Source organism: Carassius carassius, chromosome 14 (genome assembly GCF_963082965.1).
Source record: "Carassius carassius chromosome 14, fCarCar2.1, whole genome shotgun sequence".
NCBI lineage: Eukaryota > Metazoa > Chordata > Actinopteri > Cypriniformes > Cyprinidae > Carassius > Carassius carassius.
The window spans coordinates 16,570,206-16,590,022 of record NC_081768.1 but is presented as its reverse complement, the minus strand read 5'-3'; the positions used below and the strand labels follow the sequence as shown (position 1 = coordinate 16,590,022).

Sequence of the window (19,817 nt, the reverse complement as noted above, 5' to 3'; positions counted from 1 at the left end):
TAACACTTTATTTTAAAGTGTCTTTGTTACAAACATGTTACATGTACTTACTATTATGATAACAATACAATTATCCATAATTACATGCAATTAACCCTAAACCAAACCCCAATACTAACCCTAACCATATAGTAAGTAGTTCATTAATATTACTCAGTACTTGTATAATTACAGTAAATGTATAATTACACTGTAACAAGGACACCTTAAAATAAAGTGTAGGCAAATATATTTATTTTGCTAAGGAAAAATGACTGGAAAAGTGTAAAGAACTCAAAAACGTGTTTGTCATGTTCTGACCATAAAGAGTAGTTTATAAACACCATTTATGGTCTGGTTTCTACAGCTTCTACAAAAGTTGTAGAAATAATGGAAGCAAAAATCTGCCTTTAACCTTGAAAAAAATAAAATATAAAGATTTTAAACTGACTGTGATAATTTTCAATATCAACTGGTTTGGGCAAAAAAAGTATTTGAACTATTTAAAGTGTGAAAAGCTCTATAGTGTAGCACACTTTACTATATGTGATTTATTTATGAAATTTAAATATACGTGGTTTTTATATATAATATATACACACTTTTAAGTGCATTATATAATAACTGAGTTACCCAATTCAAATTTTCAGATGGAGAAAAAAGCTGCTTTAAATTTCCAAGGACTTTTTTCCAAAAGAGACCTTTTTGTGTCTAATGGGAAATGATGCAATGAGGAACCTGATGCTTTAAAAACAACACAGAGCTCAAATCAAAGCCATCAAAGAAAGGTTCAAACAAACTCATGTGCCACTGCCAACAGACACACTTTAAATAGCCATTTCCCAGCTGTCTGGGACCATGTGTGGACATTACAACATAGAGTACAACTAACTGTCTAACCCAAATAGCTAAATATCAGGTACACAACTGTTTTAATGTATCCTAGGTTTAGAGTACTCTTAAGTAAATATATGATTAATTATATGCATTATATATCTAACAAGTCTTGACACATGTCCCAAGATACTAATACGTTAGTAAAAGACAATTTGTGCCTGGCTGATACATCACAGTCATGCAATGGGGGGAGAAGTGTTCTTGCTTGAGTATGTTTCTCTATCTGCATGCATGTGTGTGTGTGTGTGTGTGTGTGTGTGTGTGTGTGGGCAGGGTGTTAGAGATGGATGTGTTGCTTCCTTTGGCTGATGACAGGCTCAAACGAGGCCTGAGCAAAACAGGAACCTCAGGTATGATTCATGCCATCACAACACAGAGCAAACCTGGACGGTCCTAAATCAACACTAATCAAATATATATATATGACAGATAATTGAGAGTTAATCATCAATTATAAGACGATATATGTCACAGATAAAGCATTTGATTTAGGCTTCATATTGATAAGACAGTAACACAAACTAACTGATGACAGGATTTTGTTATACTTTTATCCACGTGAAATACTATTAGATTGATTTATTTAAAAAAATATATATATATACTGTACATATTGTGATTGACTCGATTTTTTTTCTTTTTATTTCATTATAGTCTTGCAAGCTGTTATTAATATTAATTATATATATATATACATATATATATGTGTGTGTGTGTGTGTGTTATTGTTAGATAAGATTAAATGTTTAAGATTCAATTTATTCCGTCTCAAATCAATTGCAATAAATTTGTTTCTACTTGTTTTCAAACTTGTGTTTGAATTGTGACAAAATGTCCTGATATGCAACATCACCTTTCCCAGATTTCAAGGTTTAGTCATTTTATTAGTCATAGGTATTTGGATGAAGTTTATTTACCTTTTATTTCATGACCCTCCCAGTAACCACACTTCTGTATACACACACAACCTCCTTTGAAGGAATTTGTAAAAGTCTTTTGCGGGAATACAAAATAGTATTCAGTTTAGATTGGTAACTGCTGTGGGATTTTTTCTGTTTAGTAAAGAGAGCATAAAGATTGTGGTCTCACTCTTAAAGCATGCTCTCTACTTTTTGCAAATAGGTGAGGTACATGAACTAATTGGGTTGTAATTAGTTCGCTTCCTTATGTAGAAGCAAGCAGTTGTAATAAAAGCACCAGCGGCCCGTGTAATCAGGTAGACAAGTCGACCTCTTAAACAAATCTTGTGGTTGACGCTTCATCCATTCCATTAAAGAAATATGCAGTGGTTGATTAATGCACGGTAAAAGTGAATCAGACATTATGCATATGCTCTACGTCTGCTAGCGCCTTATCATTCAGAATCATCTCTAGGGAAGCCACTTAGCAAGACAAATATCTCAGAGGGTGGAACCTTCTATTAACGAAACCACAAAGAAAAACACAGTCTGTGAGGTTGCACAAAGCTGCTATTGTTCTTCATTGCATCAAGATGAAATTAAGTGCTTTAATATTCTCATATATCTTTTAGCAGGCCAGCTTATGAGAACCCTCGTCTAGATCAGCTGCAGGGAAACAGGTGAAAAGGTCCGTGGTCTTGCCACCAGCCCCAATACAAAAATGTTTTAAACAGCTCAGCATGGATAAGAAAAAGAAAAACAAAAAAAAAAACAACAGCAACAACATTTAATTAGATATTAAAAGCTTTATTTTGTAATGCATGATTCATCCAAATGCCATTCAGTATGGAAAACCAACAAAGTGAGATCTGAGTTTTGGTTGGGCACGCAATGTGCCATGTTTTTTGGCATGGCACAGCACACTGCATTTTTTCAACACAAGGGCTTGTTGCTTCACTAATTACATGGCAGGTAAAGGCAGATGGATGCAGCATTCGCTCATGACAGGTGACAGTTACTGATAATCGACTTGTCTAGCCATAATAATGCCTAAGTGAGAGGAACTGACACTTCCAACCTAAACATCATCAGAGAACGTTTTAAATGCGGTGGCTTTGGCCATGACAACTGTAACTATGTTCAACAAATTAGTCAGAGAAAGCAGTGGTATTTATAAGGTTGGTATGAAAGAGATCGCCTGTCTGGTGATTGACACCCTGATCCATGTTGGTCCTGGTTTGTTTTTATTGCAGGAGACTCTGAGTGTAAAATGTGGGGATTCCTGCCTGTCAATCACAGGTTCAAAGGAAGATATTGGTTTCTGGTCTTGACAGAGCATGCTTGAGGGGGCGCGGAAGACATCTCATGTAGCTATGCAAAAAAACCACTGGCGTATTTTTTCTCTTCTCTGAGGCTTGTTTCAAGTCCATCTGCAGTTCATGGCATTTTTTAATTCGGATGACATCTGCTATGCCAGACTGCATGTGGTTTATGCCCTGAAGGAGCTTCCCTTTCCATGGAGAAGATTACAGCTGATGCAACCAGTCTGCTTGGAGACTCCTCGGGCTGACAGTCTGAAATGGGCCGCATTGGGTGCTGCAGAAGATATAAGATGCTTTCCTGTTTGTGGATGGTGCTTGCGTGTATGAGTGTCTTCAGCTGCACTCAAACCAGTGCTGAGTGACTGTTAGTGTTGGGTGGAAATGGGTCGTGGGTCAGTGACTTCAGGTTCCTCTTTGCCACTGCTCAGGTCCACATCAATCCCAAACACTCATTGACAAACTTTCATCTGAGCTTCAAAGAGCGGTTTCAACACTTCAAAAGCGCACAGACTCACATTCGGGCATATACTGTACACAATTTTACAACTGTTTTGTCTTACCACTTTTGATTAAAAATACGTTATGAACTACACATTCAACTAATTCTACATGCAGAACTGTATTTTATGTGCAGAGTTTAGGATTTAAGGTGAATTTTTTAAAAAATGCATCGACTTCACACAACACAAATTTTGGTCCACATAAGGCACTAATCTATTTAACAGACAATTACAATGACATGAATATTTATAGAATTCATAAACATTAAAATACTCTCAATTTCAAGAGTATAGCTACTAGATGCATACTATATGCATTTTCAAATATAATTAGCTTTTTTATGTGAAGTTATATCCAATTTCTCCAACTTTGTTGCAATGATCACATAAAACTTAAAACCTGGAAACAATGGCCATAAAATGGTAGAAACAACTTTACAGATCAAACAACAAAGTTAAAGTGCTTTATAAATGTATAAACTTACATTTCTAGAACCCTAAATATTATTTTAAAATACATTGATTTGCTACCTGATTCCAAAATCCTGGCCACAGGTGTATTTTTTTATATAGTAGGGTTCAGTAAGAGATCAGGCTTGTGGAGCATTATGAGGTGAGGTAAAATAGTCAGGAGATCAGGAAGTGCATGATGTCTGGGAATCTTGGGAATCCCCTTCCAATGCTCTCTGGCCCACCACTGGAGCGGATACTTGCTTCACAATGAGAGAAGACCTGGATTACTGCATCCCATGGGAAAAAAAAACAGGAGGATAATGATAGGTAGCTTGCAAATTTGCAAGTGGACTTTTCAGTAGTGTGTGACAGGTTATAGATTACTGACTGATTGTTATCTGCATTCAGTTAGCTTTAAAATGTATTTTACTGTGTATTAAATGTTGTATTGAGCCTGTAGGATGAATGCTTGGTAATGAACCTCTAGGGTGGACATAATAATTATTATAGACAAGCTGTGTGAATTGTTTAAAAATTCTAAAATGTCAGATTCTCTAGAGGAAACACAGGAGATTATGTGATTTTAACAATAATCCTTTCCATTGGAAACTGTCCAGAACTGAACACGGGACTCAAGAGAAGGAGAGGGAGAGGGGGAGGTTTTGTGGAGTGATGGAGAGGTGGGACATTACGCTCAGACACAAGAGAAGAAACATCTCTTAAGGCACAGAAACTCCCACTTTTGATAACTGTTGCCACACTAGACCACACACATTCAAACACACACTCACACACACACACACACACACACACACACCTGCGTGTGGTCTTAGGAGGGTCTGGCGTGCGACGGGTCTCAACCACTGTTTTTGCCAAGAACAATTTTTTCCCCTTTTTCTCATACTGCCAGAGGGCACAGGTGCAGGCACTGTTTCCTTCAGTACCACAGAGGAAACTACAGCAACATATTGTATCATCACTCTTGTTCATTAGAAAAGATCCTGATAGAATTGATAAAATTGTTCCAGAGCGAAACTTACAAGGCCTCTGCCATTCACAACAATACTGATTCTATTCCCCTTCCATTGTGCAATGAGGGAATCATATTCCACTTCATAGCTTCACAGATTCCTTATCATTCTGTCTTTCAAAAAAGTATTTTCTTTTTTAAATCATATATTTAATATGACTAAATAAACATAAATACATTAGGTCAGCCAAATAAAGAAAACTAAATTTAAGAGTTAGAAATAGCTTACAACAACTACAAGATATCACCTTTTATAGTGATATCTATAAATGTGTTTTTAGATGTTTTAAACTGATCCACCATCAGCTGTCTTTGGCCAGTAGAGGCCAGACTGTCTGTAAAATTCATGTCTTAGTTCAAGATGGCTTTTGGACATTGTGAATTGCCTAAATCCGTTAATGTGAATTTAAAAACCATTTATAAAAAAATATTCAAAAACATACTCAATAATAAAATCAAGACCTTTGAGAGGAGTTCATGTACAATTCAGTAATTTATCATACTGTGGGTTTTTAAATAATATACAAAGAAAGAAAGAAAGAAAGAAAGAAAGAAAGAATGCTAAAATATGGCTTAATATGGCAAAAAAAAAAGTGACTTGACCTTGAAAAGAAAATGAAATGGTTTTTGGCAAACATAGAAACAGGCAGGGAACATGACCAGATGAGATGCAACTACCACGTTTTTTTTCTATTAAAAATATATAATGTAAATATATTAATAATGTCAAAGATACTGATCATACAAACAAGGCAAACATCAACTCTGCTGACCTTAAATGTATAAATGTTAAACTTCACTACATTGTTTCTAAGGTTAAAGAAAAACAGTAAGAATGGAGACTATCTTGGTCAGTCTTCTTCTTTAAGAGGATTTGGGGTCAAAGTTAATTTACTTGATTTGTTCTAATTATTAGTGAAAGAAAACTCTCATACAGAGAACACAGAAGGAGAACACACATAGACGCAAACCCCATATCCCAACACATACTCAAACTGTTATATGAATAGGTTTGATTCATTTGGAAATTTCAGATATACATCATTCATCCTTGCTATTTATGGCATGTCTGTGAATAAAGCAGAGGCACTGTTCCTCTTACTTTTCTTCAAGAAATTTAAAATACAAAAACATTGGCTTCAATGAATAATAAAAAAAAAAAAGCAAAACATTATGTTACACTTGTGACCCAAAGTGACCCAAAGGCATAATCTGTCAATAAATGCCAACACTGCGGCATAAGGCAGAATCACTGAAAGAAATGGATAGAAATTGTATCCATGAATCTTGGCCACACAGATTTTCAAACAGGTCACATACAGTGTAACGGTCAGAAGATGAGGTTTGTGTGTCCATGTCATGCATGTGAGAAGACATGAGAGTTTATCTTAACTGAACACTGTGTCTTGGTCAGTTGGTGGTGGGATGGCACAGTTTAACAAGCGGCCTCTTCAATGCTTTTGTGCCCTTTCCGTGTTCGCAGGCTTAACACAAACTGACCCCATAATTATCTAAATCAATTAATTAAGGATCATTTGGCTTAAAAACTCTAGTTTGAGCTTTCATTTGTTTGGAGCTGATAATTGCAGTCACCCTGATTTGATGATCCGAGGTTTGCTACAGTAGTTAGTATAGTAACAAAAGTAGTATTGTTTTTCCTCAGATTAACCAGTTCTACTTGTATTCTTCCTATTTGTTAAAACACTTTGTGTAGCACTCTTCACAAATCATGTTGTTTTCGAAGCGGATTTAAATCAAATAAAATCACATTGGATAAAATAGTTCACTAAACGAGTAGAAGTCAATTTTCTCTTCTATTTACATTTTATTCTTTTTACTATTCACAAATTCTCAAATCACTGGGGTTTCCCACTGCAGTGGAGGGACAGACGTCAATTCAGTGGATATCACCAAACTGAGAAAACACTAATCCTTCAATGCCTGTTAGTGTGTGTCTAATGCGTGGGCGTTTGTTTGTATATCCCATTTTAGTCTTAGAAAACACTATATACTAAGGACTGCAGCAAAGGAAGACGTCTTTCAGTAGTGGTTTCTCATGTTCTGTGAAATTGCTTCTCTAAGCCCAACTCCCACCCCTCGTCCAAAGATTATTCTCTTCCACGGGGATCTCAGAAGATCAACAGATGCATCAAGGACTCTCAACATGAGAATTTGAAGGCTTGGGTGGTTGGGTAAATATCTCCTGCGTTTCCTCTAGTTCTTGATAATCTGCTGGATTATACCCTGACTAACAGAATGTAGTCTCAGATTAGCTGTCGTGACAGACGGTCATGACCTTATTGCCTGACCCCTCTGTGACCGATCCATTGACAGGTCAACAGAGGTGTTTTTTGCATTCATTTTTAATTAAGTACATGAAATGAAAAGAGGCTTTCAGTGAGAAAGTGAGAGAGAGAGAGAGAGAGAGAGAGAGAGAGATTGAGAGAATGGATTTAAATATCAAATTAGAGACAATGAAGTGGAAATTTGATGGAGATGTGTTTAGAGGGGGTGGGACAGAGAAGAAAACCTATTTCCTATCCATTAAAAGTGTTAAAAGATTAGAGTGGCCCCTAGGGACAAAAGAGGAAGAGGAAACCATATACCACACATACATACAAACATTTAAAGTAACACAAGCAGGATCAGAGGAATATGCAAATTTATAACCCTATTACTTAACACCTGCTGATTCATTGAATTTGTGTAAGTATAGAAATGGCAATAATTCCAAAAACAAGACACTACAGGCAAAACCATTGTTTTTCAGGGACTGCATGTCAGTTTTGAGATTTTGAGATTGTTTTCAGACAAATAGAAAGAAATTATCCAAAATACACATTTAGGTGTTTATTTTATGGCACTTGATCTATTTGAGTTATTTGAGTTATAATTTACAGTACATATGTTTAAAGGCAGTTTACTCAAAATGAGATTTTTCATCAAGTTTCTATACTCTAATAGTTCTTACAGAGGGTTTGTTCATATATATATATATATATATATATATATATATATATATATATATATATATATATATATATATAAAACTCACCTGATATATATTTAATATTTTATTCATTTTTTGATTAATGGAGTGACAAAAGGGATATCAAAAAGTCCACTGTAAAATTTCTAAAATTTAAACAAAATGAAGCCCGGTCTTATCCAATGTTCTGTTTTCTGTTCTAGAAATGTATGCAAATGTGTACACATTTAATTGGAGAATGCCTCATTTGCTTATATAAACATGCAAAACTTGTAATACAAAATAACTGTGTAATGATGTAATGAGATTAGTCAACGGTTGAAAGTGTGGCAATGCACTTGTTGTGTCTTGGTTTTATTCAAATTAAAACTAACCTAAACATTAATGAAAGGAAGGGGACTGTTGCAAACTATTAAAAAGTTAACTGTGATCAATAACAGCACCAATAATGGCAATAAAGTAAAATAACCATTTCTATAAAGAAGGTTAAAAATAACAGAGGAAATGGCGTTTGTATCATCATCTGACTGAACTAAAGCTTTTCTCTTCCTCAAGGAGATACTTCCTCCTGTCAATCACTCTTATGCAATCCACAGAATACAGCCTGACCTCTGACCCCTGCAAAAGGGGTCAAATCACTTCTTCTCACACCTCTTTACAATTGAGACACAAAAGTACAGCTTAGACCCACTTGTTGTTTTTTCCCCCACTTAGGTTCTTTATCTTTGTGACACCTTATTTATTTTACGCTGTTACATTTATGATCATATAAACTATTCTACACCATTATTCTTCCTGACAACGACTGTATCCTGAGCTAAAAAAATCTGACAGCTATATAATGAGTCTTTGCCGCCCTCTTGCGGACATTATATGGTAGCGCATAGCACTGTTTATTAGAAATTCAAATTCTTAAATTAAATCATACTCATTTCAAATCTAAACATAGCAACTACTTAAATAAGGCTGTACTTAATGTCAAGTAATAACTACTGTTTAACTAAGCATCAACCAGGTTCCAGCTCATGAAGTTGGATGTTAGAATGACTAGAGTGTATATATCTGTGCTGTAGAAATAAGTCTGAATTGTTATATTATACTAAAATCTTTTCTAGCATTGTAAAAACACTATTATTCTTATTATTATTAAAAATGATTACATCGATACAGCAGCAGGTGGCGTCAGTGGCTGTCCTTATGAGTGAGTCACTGATTCATTCTCTCACAGATTGGTTCAAAAATTGCTGCTGAACATATTGCAGAACCTTTGACACACATTTTCAACTTGACCATTGAAACTGGATTAATACCAAGTGTTTTGAAGTCAGCATATGTCACTCCTTTATTAAAGGGTGGTGACCGATCAAACCCAAATAATTATAGGCCTATATCTAAGCTATCTGCTTTAGCCAAGGTTTTAGAAGGGCTTATAAGTGACCAGTTAAAAGACTACTTATTAACAAAAAATATTTTACATGATTCGCAATCGGGTTTTCGTAAAAATCATAGCACTGTCACTGCCACTATGAAAGAGTTAAATGATTTTATAAGTGCTTTTGATTCTAAAGATTATTGTGCTGCACTGTTTTTAGATCTTTCAAAAGCATTTGACACAGTTGACCACTATGTTCTGTCTCAGAAATTGGTGGATATTGGAATGTCTCCAAAAGCTGTCAAATGGTTTGGCAACTATTTGAGTGGCAGAACACAAAGTGTTCATGTTGATGGTGTGTCCTCAAACTCATTATTTATACAAAATGGTGTTCCCCAGGGGTCCATTTTGGGTCCCATTTTATTTACTATTTATATAAATGACTTGTGTAAAAATGTAAAGAATGCTAAATGTCATTTTTATGCGGATGATACTGTTTTGTATTGTTCTGCTCCAGCCTTGACAAGTGCTATAGAGGATCTGCAATCTGCCTTTATAATTATTCAGAAGAATCTTCAGAAATTGAGACTTGTACTAAACTCTGATAAAACTAAAATGATGTGCTTTTCTAAATCAAGGAAAACAGAAGATGCTAGTCAAATTGCTGCACTAGATGAGAAAGTAATTGAACGAGTATCAGTCTATAAATATCTTGGTTTCCTTTTAGAAGAAAATTTGTCTTTCAAACAGCATATAGAGGGTCTAACAAAAAAACTAAGAGTAAAGTTGGGTTTCTATTATAGAAACAAAGGATGTTTCTCTTTTAGTACAAGAAAAACACTTATAAAAACAACATTTATGTCAATGCTGGATTATGGTGATATTTTATATATGCATGCAAACAAAGCTTCTTTGAAAATGTTGGATTCAGTATATCATGCAGCACTAAGATTTGTGACTAATTCCAATTTTCGTACTCATCATTGCAACTTGTATGAGAGTGTTGGTTGGCCATCTCTATTCAATCGCAGGCTGGAACACTGGTATATTTTTCTTTTTAAGGCCATACTTGGTAAATTGCCTCCTTACTTATGTTCTCTTCTGACTCCAAAAGACACTACCAGGAAGTGTAATCTTAGATCAAATGGCCATATCATGTATGATATTCCACGAATGCGAACTGTTTTAGTTGAAAGTGCTTTTAAAGTTTTTGCACCTTTTTCCTGGTATAAATTGCAGAATAAGGTAAAATTTGACTATTTACCGACAATGACACAATTTAAAATGAGGATAAAGAACTATTTGAGTACTAAATGCACATGTGCTGTTACTGAGTGCTGCTGGTGAATATGTTGAGATGATGTTTAAATTGCCAAAATGTCTTTTTCTGTTAAATGTTTGTATATGTATTTTTAAAATGGAACTATTATTCTGCCGTCTTGGCCAGGATTCCCTTGAAAAAGAGATTCTGAATCTCAATGGGATTATTTCCTGGTAAAATAAAGGTAAATAAAAAGATTCATGTGTGTGGTACTTGGGGGTGGGGGGGGTATGTCTAAAAGCCTGCCATTACTACGCAACGCTGAAACTGTCAGCGCTCTGACAATTTTTGTAATTATTATAATTATTTGCCAATTAGTCTAATTCCAAACGAAGCCAAATCAGAGTTGGGTGTGGATAACCCTGCTTTGGCTTCGATTGGAATTATTATAATTGGCAAAGAAAAACACGTCACTACTCAGTCTAAAATGTAAGCTTTTCAAAATAATATCCAACCTTTCTCTTACAACTCCGTGACTTACTCCAGCGAGTCATCTTCTTCGTGGTTTCTTTGTTTGAGACCGTTGCCGCGCACCTGTGCCCGTCTTCCTCAGCGTTGGGTTCCGACCGCAGCCTGCCCTCCAAGCCATGCAGGTACACAGCCCACCAGGCGGACAAAGCCTATGCTGCTGCAGTGGAGGCAGCTTCTGCCCTTCAAGCCATGGCTATACTCCAGGTGTTCCATGCGAAGCTACTTCAATCCATCGATGACGGCGTGGTTGATGCTGAAAAGTGGTTTTTACAGCCGCTACTTCGTGGTGCCAAAGAAGGGTGGAGGACTCCGTCCGATTCTGGACCTGAGACCCATCAACCGAGCACTTCACAAACGCGCATTCAGAATGACAACACTGAAACAGATCTTGACTCAGATACGGGAGTGGTTCACCTCAGTGGATCTAAAAGACGCGTACTTTCATATTCAAATAGCGACGCACCACAGGCGCTTCCTCAGGTTTGCTTTCGAAGGCACGGCTTATCAGTATTCGGTGCTTCCGTTTGGCCTGGCCCTGGCCCCCCGCACATTTTCAAAGTGTGTGAACGCGGCGCTTTCTCCCCTCAGATCGAGCGGAATGCGCATCTTGAATTATCTGGACGATTGGCTGATTTTAGCCCACTCAAGAGATGTGCTAATCAGTCACGTGGAATCGCTGCTCCGCCATCTGGATATGCTGGGACTGCTTGTGAATATGCAGAAGAGCGTGTTTTTACCGAGTCGGACTATAACATATCTGGGAGTATGTTTGGACTCGATGGCGATGCGAGCCCATCTTTCTCAGGAGCGCATGGAGACAATCTCATCGACTCTGCGCTGTTCCAGACCGGGCAGGTCGGTTTCACTAAGGGATTTTCAGAGGCTTCTGGGTCTTATGGCGGCGGCTTCTTCAGTGTGCCATCTGGGTCTGTTGCATATGCCACCGCTACAGCTTTGGTTAAAAGCTCGAGTTTTGCCGAGGGCGTGGTCGTCGGGCCACGAACGAATTACGGTCACTCACAGTCGCGTCAGCACTCTGGAACAGCACAGATGTGGAACAGCACAGATATGTTCAGCCCAGGAGTTCCTTTGGGTTTAGTGATGCAGCGTACAGTGATCTCGACAGACGCGTCAACTTCAGGCTGGGGAGCAGTGTGCCTGGGCGTACCGGCCTCAGGCCTGTGGTCGGAGTCACAGAGAACGTGGCACATAAACTGTTTGGAATTGGAAGCGGTTTTCTTAGCCCTGAAAGCCTTTCGGTCGAAATTGGAACGGCAACATATACTGATTAGAAACCGACAACACGTCTGTGGTCTCGTACATAAATCACCAGGGAGGCGTGTGCTCCATAGCTCTATTCAAACAGGTAGCGAGTCTCCTGTTGTGGGCGGACCATCACTTTCTCACCATAAGAGTGGCGCACATCCCCGGTATCCTGAACCGCGGAGCGGACATGCTTTCGAGGAACGGGATTCCTCAAGGAGAGTGGAGGCTTCACCCAGGATCAGTTCATATGATTTGGGATCGATTCGGGAGGGCGGAAGTGGATTTGTTTGCCACAAGCGAGAACACGCACTGTCAGACGTTCTTCTCGCTATCTCACTCCCCACTACCGGGAGATGCTCTGACATCGCGCTGGCGGAAGCCAGACTTAACGCATTTGGTGAAGATTCTGCCTATGGTTTTGTGCAAAATCATGGAGGAGAGAGCGTCAGTTATACTCGTGGCCCCGAACTGGCCGAATCAGCCCTGGTTCGCGGACCTGAGAGAGTTAGTGATGGCTCCCCCATGGCAAATCCTCCTCAGGAAGGACCTGCTGTCTCAAGCGAACGGCACGATATAGCATCCCAGCCCCGAGCTGTGGAACCTTCATGTGTGGCCGCTGCGTGGACCATAAACAAGCAGGATGCTCTGCACTCACGGGTGCTGAGTACGCTTACGGAGGCTCGCGCACCATCTACGAGACGCCTCTACGCTCTGAAGTGGGGAGTTTTCACAAAACGGTGCGAGGAAATTCAAATTGACCCGGGGACCTGTTCCGTGTCGGATGTTTTACGCTTTCTACAGCACAGAATGGACTGCGGGAGTTTGCCGTCCACGCTGAAGGTGTATGTGGCCGCTATTGTCGCTTTTCGTTCCCCGGTTGACAGGCAATTGATCGGTAAGCATGCTCTGGTAATATGTTTTCTCAGGGGAGCGAGGAGATTGTGTCCTTCACGGCCGCCCTCCGTGCCGCCCTCCGTGCTGCCCTGCGATTTAGCTTTAGTTTTGAGGGCTCTAGGTCTACCGCCGTCTCTCGCCTCGGAGAAGCGCATTGGAGACCTACATGCGTTTTCGGTGAAAGATGATTGCATCTGTTTCGGACCTGGCGACTGTAGTGTCACTCTCTGGCCGAGACCAGGTTATGTTCCGAAGTCACTCAATACACCATTTAGAGAACAGGTTGTTTCCCTGCCTGCCTTATCTGCTGAGCCATCAGCCTCGCGTGATGCTGATGCTCAGAGCGCTGTTTGCCCTGTTAGGGCTTTGCGGATGTATGTGGATCGCTCGGCCGCCTTTAATCAGTCAGTATTTGCATGCTTCGCATCAATTGGCCAGCTGCCCCCAGCTGGCGTTAGCCAATAAGATTTCAGCAAAAGTGGAGAAGGGAGGAGTTCCCATATACGTCTTAGCTGACGTAATGTCTCGTTCCCGCCTCTCAGGGAACTGAGGTTACGATAGTAACCGGAGACGTTCTGTTCACTGAAAGTTTCTTCTATAGAAATGGCACATGTGAAAATTGAAGCTGGAAGCTCAAGAGTCAGTGACCATGAAGGTTCCAGGAAACTTTGTGCATTATTTTGATTAGTATCACCAACAACATTTCACTGATCTGGGAAAAAATCTTTTTTGATAAATGTGGGTACCGCTCACTTCTGATTGATATGGGCAGTGCATATGTGGGTGATCCAAATACTGTACGTGAAACTCATTATTCCCAATTTTCTTTCATTTTCACTCTTTACAAACATCTATTGTCGTGCCTTTGCTTAGAATATAGACACAATTATGGGAAAGGAAACGTTTAGAGGAAAGGAAAAGTGAAACAGATAAAGAGATGTAAAGGAACAGATAGGAGAGGAAGATTTATGGCATATTCCTGTTTTCAATCTTGTGGTGTGGGGTTAGGAAAAGAATGCAAAGAGAACAACACCCACACACACCCTCTTTCTCTTTCTCCTGTTTGGGCATTATATAAAGCTCAGCCCTGGTCTTTAGTCTCAGAATTATACAGACAAAGATCGTTCACTATGAATAGACTTATATTTGCCACTTTGCTGCTTTATGCAGCATCTCAGACTGGTGAGTAATATTCATTATCTGTTCTTGAATCAATTTGTGCTACACAATATGCATTTCTGTTGAGGATTTCTACATTTAAACACTGAACAGTTATATTTTGTCTGATTAAAGAGGTTTTTCTCATGTTATTACACATTATTGTGTAATATGCAGGTGAATGCATCACAGGAGGAAAGGAGGCTGTAGCACACTCTCGTCCGTACATGGCTTCACTTCAGTGGAATGGAAAACATGAGTGCGGTGGCTTTCTGATCTCCAGTCAGTGGGTCATGAGTGCAGCGCATTGCTTTCAGGAAGGGTATGTAACACATCGACATTAGTGATCGGTCCAACAGCATTGCAATGAAAAGTTGCAATGATTTCAGCAGCAAATATTTCACAATTGCAGTAGCTACATTATCAGAAAAAAGGTGCAAAATTGGTCACTAGGGTCATATCTTTTCAAAAGGTTTCGAAATGTGCCATTGAGGTACCTTTAGCATGCTTTAACGAATAAGGTACAAAAGTGTTCCTTTTTAAAAAAAAAAGTCCCCAGGAACAGCTTTTGTACCCTTTTTTTTCTTAGAATGTAGATTAGTTGTGGTTTGTTTTAGGTATTTGTTTCAGAAAAACGATTATATTTTTCTATCTATTCATAATGATAATTGTCCTGTGTGTTGCAGGAGGACATCCGGTGTTAAAGCTGTGTTGGGTGCTCACTCACTGTCTAATGCCGAGGACACTAAGCAAACCTATGAAGCCACTGCAGTCTACAACCATCCTGATTTCAGTATAAGCAACTATGACAATGATATTGCCCTGCTCAAGGTATACACTGTGATCTAATCATGTAGCTGAAAATCACTTAAATCTGTGCATGCGTATATTAAAGAGAACAGTTTTCATCAGCAGACTGTCAGAATCATAGAATGTGCTGTTGTTTTTTGACAGCTGGATAAGCCAATCACTGAGAGCGATGCAGTGAAACCAGTGACATTCCAGCGTGAAAGTTTGTCTGGCCCCAAAGAGTCTGATATTGTGGAAACAGCTGGGTGGGGCTCCTTGAACAACCTGGGAGGACGGCCAGACAAACTGCAAGAGCTCAGTATCAAAGTCATGCAACAATGGCTCTGTGGCCGCGGTGACTACTATGGAACAAAGTTTACAAGCAACATGCTCTGTGCTGCAGACAGACGAAAGGACACCTGTGATGTAAGTTCACCGCAATGATTCATAAAGCACTTTGAAATGACCATGACCAATGTAAAGAAAGATAATGTCTAATACATGACCTCTCTCATTTCTGCTGTCTTTTTGTCTAATAGGGTGACTCCGGAGGTCCTCTCTTATTCAAGGGCATTGCTGTGGGAATAACCTCTAATGGAGGAAAGAAATGTGGCTCCAGCAAAAAGCCTGGACTGTACACTATCATCTCCCACTACACGGAGTGGATTGACAAAACAATGACCCAGTAAAAAACAACAACAACAGTTAATCCTAAAACTTTTTTAAGCTGCAGAATCCTTTGCATAACATTTTTCTTTTTCATTGGTAATGTACATGTATTGCTATTTTCTATATTAATAAAACTTTTCTACATATACCTAAATCTACTCACTGTTCTTTTACTTGTTGTTCATTTTTCAAAATATGTCATCAACACCACTATTAAGTGAATCATTGCGGAGACACAGTAGCATATGATAGGCAATAGCCAATAGAAATAGACAACTCAATGAATTCAAGTATACCATTTTATGCACACACATTATATGCTTATCGGTACATATTATATTATATTATATTATATTATATTATATTATATTATATTATATTATATTATATTATATTATATTATATTATATTATATTATCATAAAATAACTGAAGTTGACCAAAGTGCTTTCCAGTATTACAAACAACATCCAGATAACACAACATTACCAATATTTAAACACACAAATGATGATAGGCAGCCATTCCACAGTTCTGGACCAATTATTATTTTAAAGGCTTAATCACCTTTTTTGTTTGCTTCTCATTCTGCACGACAAGTAATTTTTGATTTCCTGATCTCAAATTCTAATGGGTTTAAAAGAACTCATCAAGTTTGAAAGATGAGGAGCCAAATTATTCAAAAATCTAAAACCAAAAATGTTATTTTGAAATCGATTCCAAAACAGACAGGCAACCAATGTTATAAAGACAGAATAATTTGTGGTTGTGCTAGTGCTGACAAGTTAATACCATAGAGAGAATTAGAAAGATCGAGATGGTAAAGATACATGCAATGACTCGTCCACAGTCTGTGGCTGATTATAAAATGCTTTTCTAAAATATGATATGATATGATATGATATTACTTCCATAAGACCTTTCACTGGGCTAATAAACAAGATCAATATCAAAATCTATTATGTCAGTATTTGCCAATTCGAAAAAAAATTAAAAATAAACCTTGCCATTTACTCAGATGCATACACTCTCAGAAAAAAAGGTGTGCCTTTTGAAAAGGTACAGTGACGGCTTTTGTACCTTTTTTTCTGAGGGTGTACCAAAACTGCTATTTATCAGCATTTTTAGAAATAATTTTGGAAGTAAAATACATTTTTGCATTGAAACTCACTAGCACAAGCTGATAAGAGCAGTGATCTGATAAATAGATGAAGTATTTCCACATGTTCTGACAGTTCAACGGCATGATGTTATGCTTTTGTGGATTTGAATCTAATATGTTGCAATGATAAACTGCTTACTGTGTTATGTAAGACTTTTAAGTGCTTCATTAAATCTGAGTTATGAAACACATTGGTGTTCCTGTTATTTACATATGACATGCCAGTACAATCTAACGGCTGGTGCTAACAGAATCTGTCCACAAAACAGTATTAAACAGACCTCTCAATACACATCGGTGTTGCAATATCTGCTATCTCTAACTTAAATAGCCCATTTCAGGTTTCTTGAGAAGAGTATTTTTGTGTTGCAAAACCCCTATATACTGTATGAGGCTGCAAGCATTTTGGATGCCAGATCCTCAACCTGTTTATAATTAACAGTGTTCAGGAAATTTCCATTGTTTCCAGCAGGCCGTTATGGCTGTTGGCCACATATATTCTTTAGATTCAGTAGATTTCTATTGTGGTTACAATGGATGAAAAGGAAAACATTCTCTGTAAACTCCTGGCCATACGCCCACCAAACATGTTCCAGTTCGTCCAGTTCAGGAAGACTTCTTGATAAATTCTTGATAACCAGCTAATATTGACAGGGCAACCAGGAATAAGCCTGCAGGACCTTTACCTCTCTGCCCTCTTTCTTCACAAAATTGTATTTTATGGATATTAAACAACAACAGAAAAGTTTACTCTCTCATGTATTTATATATAAGCACCCTTATTTGCAGTTTGATAGATTTGCCTCATTTTGTAACATATCATAGGCCTACTCCTCCTGCTGGCTCTGGTTCTTGTCTGAGTAGAGATGATGTATATCCTGTCTTCTGGAAATGGGACCACAAGAATTGTGTTTATCTGAAGTCAACATAGAAATTAAACAGTACTTACATAAAGATGTTCCACATGCCTTTTTTTCTGTTCTTGTTTAGAAATTATTTATACAAAGATAATTTATTTAAGTATTTGTCCATTTTTGTATTCTGAATAAAAATTTCCAAAAACACACTTTACATTTTTTCAATTAAACATACACAATGTATTACATATATACTGCAACATGTTTGCAATTTTTTTATAGCAGGTTTTGTATAAACACTCACACACAAACACACACACACACACACACACCAAAGTTGAACAACGACTGGAAAAAACTAACAACAGGAAATTGAGGCTAAAGGTCACCATGCCTGCTGCTGGGGATATTTTCTTGGCACATTTTAGGCTTATTAGTACCAACTGAGCACTGTTTAAATGCCAGAGAATAAAGGGGTATATTGTTACTGACCATGTCCATTCCTTTATGACCACAGTGTCCCACAGTTCACCATCACCAGATCTCAATATAGAGCCCCTTTGGGATGTGGTGGAATAGGAGATTCACATCATGGATGTGCACCCGACTGTGTGATGTTATCATGTCGGTATGGTAAGAGGAATGTTTCCAGAACCTAGTTCAATCTACATCATAAAGAAGTAAGATGCAGTTCTCAAGGCTAAAAATTCAACCCGGTATTTGCAAGGTGTAATTAATGGAGTGGCCAGTAAGTGTATATTGCAGTATTTACAGAACCTATAACACAATATCCAGTATCTAGGAGGCATTCCAAGAGGCATAGGCTTACTGTACATTTTCAAAAGACCTCTGCCATCCAAATGTATATGTTTTCTTTTAACTGTATGTCATGCTTTTCGCAAAGAATAGATTTGTCAGATGAGGGAAGCAATTGCTTTCAGCAAGTTAGCGTCTTGAACACGCACAGCTGCTGCCATGGTTGGCATTTGATTTTGGTTAACTGTGTTAGCTAGTTGCGATGCTTAAATGATAACAGTCTAAATCAGACAGTGAAAAGTAACAGACTTCATAAAAGGAAGTCAATTCCTCAGGGTCCAGTGCAGGAATGCTGTCCGATGACTGTGTTCCTGTTTTCTGGAGCAGTCAAGTTCACTAAACATGTCAAGTAGAATGTTGTGGAGGAGCTCCGTAAAGATGTTTTCATTTAGTCAATTATGGTAGAAAACAAAGGTGAAATTGAGTCTGCTCAGCGACCCAGCCATCAAACCAGGACATTTCCTTTACCAGGATCCTGATACGGTCTCAAGGGAGATTTAGATCACCTAAAGTGCTGTGCTTGCCAATTAAAGGCACTGTAACAATAAACTGGATAATAAAAGTTGGCCTCAAGGCTTGTGTTTGTCCGCATGTATCATTGTTTTTGTCTTTGGCAGGGGTTTAATAAGGGAAGTTCAACAAACTGCCTGCCAAGTCTTTATCTTCATGTTATCACAAACAAAGCCATCCACCGAAGTTCCTGTTTTTCTATTTTTGCTGGTCTCAGACCTACACAAATAAGTAGGCTTGATCATTTTACACTGACATGTTGCATGTGGTTCTTCATCTCCCAGCCCCTCAAACTATCCATATTTTCGATAGCATTAAAGGATAAATAAATTTCTTACAACTTTCTCACAAGACAGATTAGAGGAAAAAAAAGGAAAGAAAATTTGGTAAAATAAGCTGTCCAAAAAACAAAACAAACAACAACAAAAAAAAAAACAGTTGAAAGTTGGATTTGCATTATTTAT

The 19,817-nt window shown here is 38.1% G+C and overlaps 1 protein-coding gene across 1 annotated transcript; it reads left to right on the top strand.

Annotated features, from left to right (window-relative positions):
• The first annotated feature begins 14,423 nt into the window (after positions 1-14,423).
• LOC132156581 (complement factor D-like) lies at positions 14,424-16,163 on the top strand. The gene is made up of 5 exons (XM_059565534.1): positions 14,424-14,575; positions 14,729-14,873; positions 15,238-15,382; positions 15,506-15,766; positions 15,880-16,163. The coding sequence occupies exons 1-5, from the start codon at positions 14,524-14,526 to the stop codon at positions 16,027-16,029; spliced, it is 753 nt and encodes a 250-aa protein (XP_059421517.1). The 5' UTR covers positions 14,424-14,523; the 3' UTR covers positions 16,030-16,163.
• The last annotated feature ends 3,654 nt before the right edge of the window (positions 16,164-19,817 follow it).

Excerpts from the sequence above, each read along its gene's own strand:
- LOC132156581 (XM_059565534.1), top strand. The coding sequence starts at position 14,524 with ATGAATAGACTTATATTTGCCACTTTGCTGCTTTATGCAGCATCTCAG. Across the intron at positions 14,874-15,237 it reads GCGCATTGCTTTCAGGAAGG|GAGGACATCCGGTGTTAAAG; the intron begins GTATGTAACACA and ends TGTGTGTTGCAG. Across the intron at positions 15,767-15,879 it reads GACGAAAGGACACCTGTGAT|GGTGACTCCGGAGGTCCTCT; the intron begins GTAAGTTCACCG and ends TTTGTCTAATAG.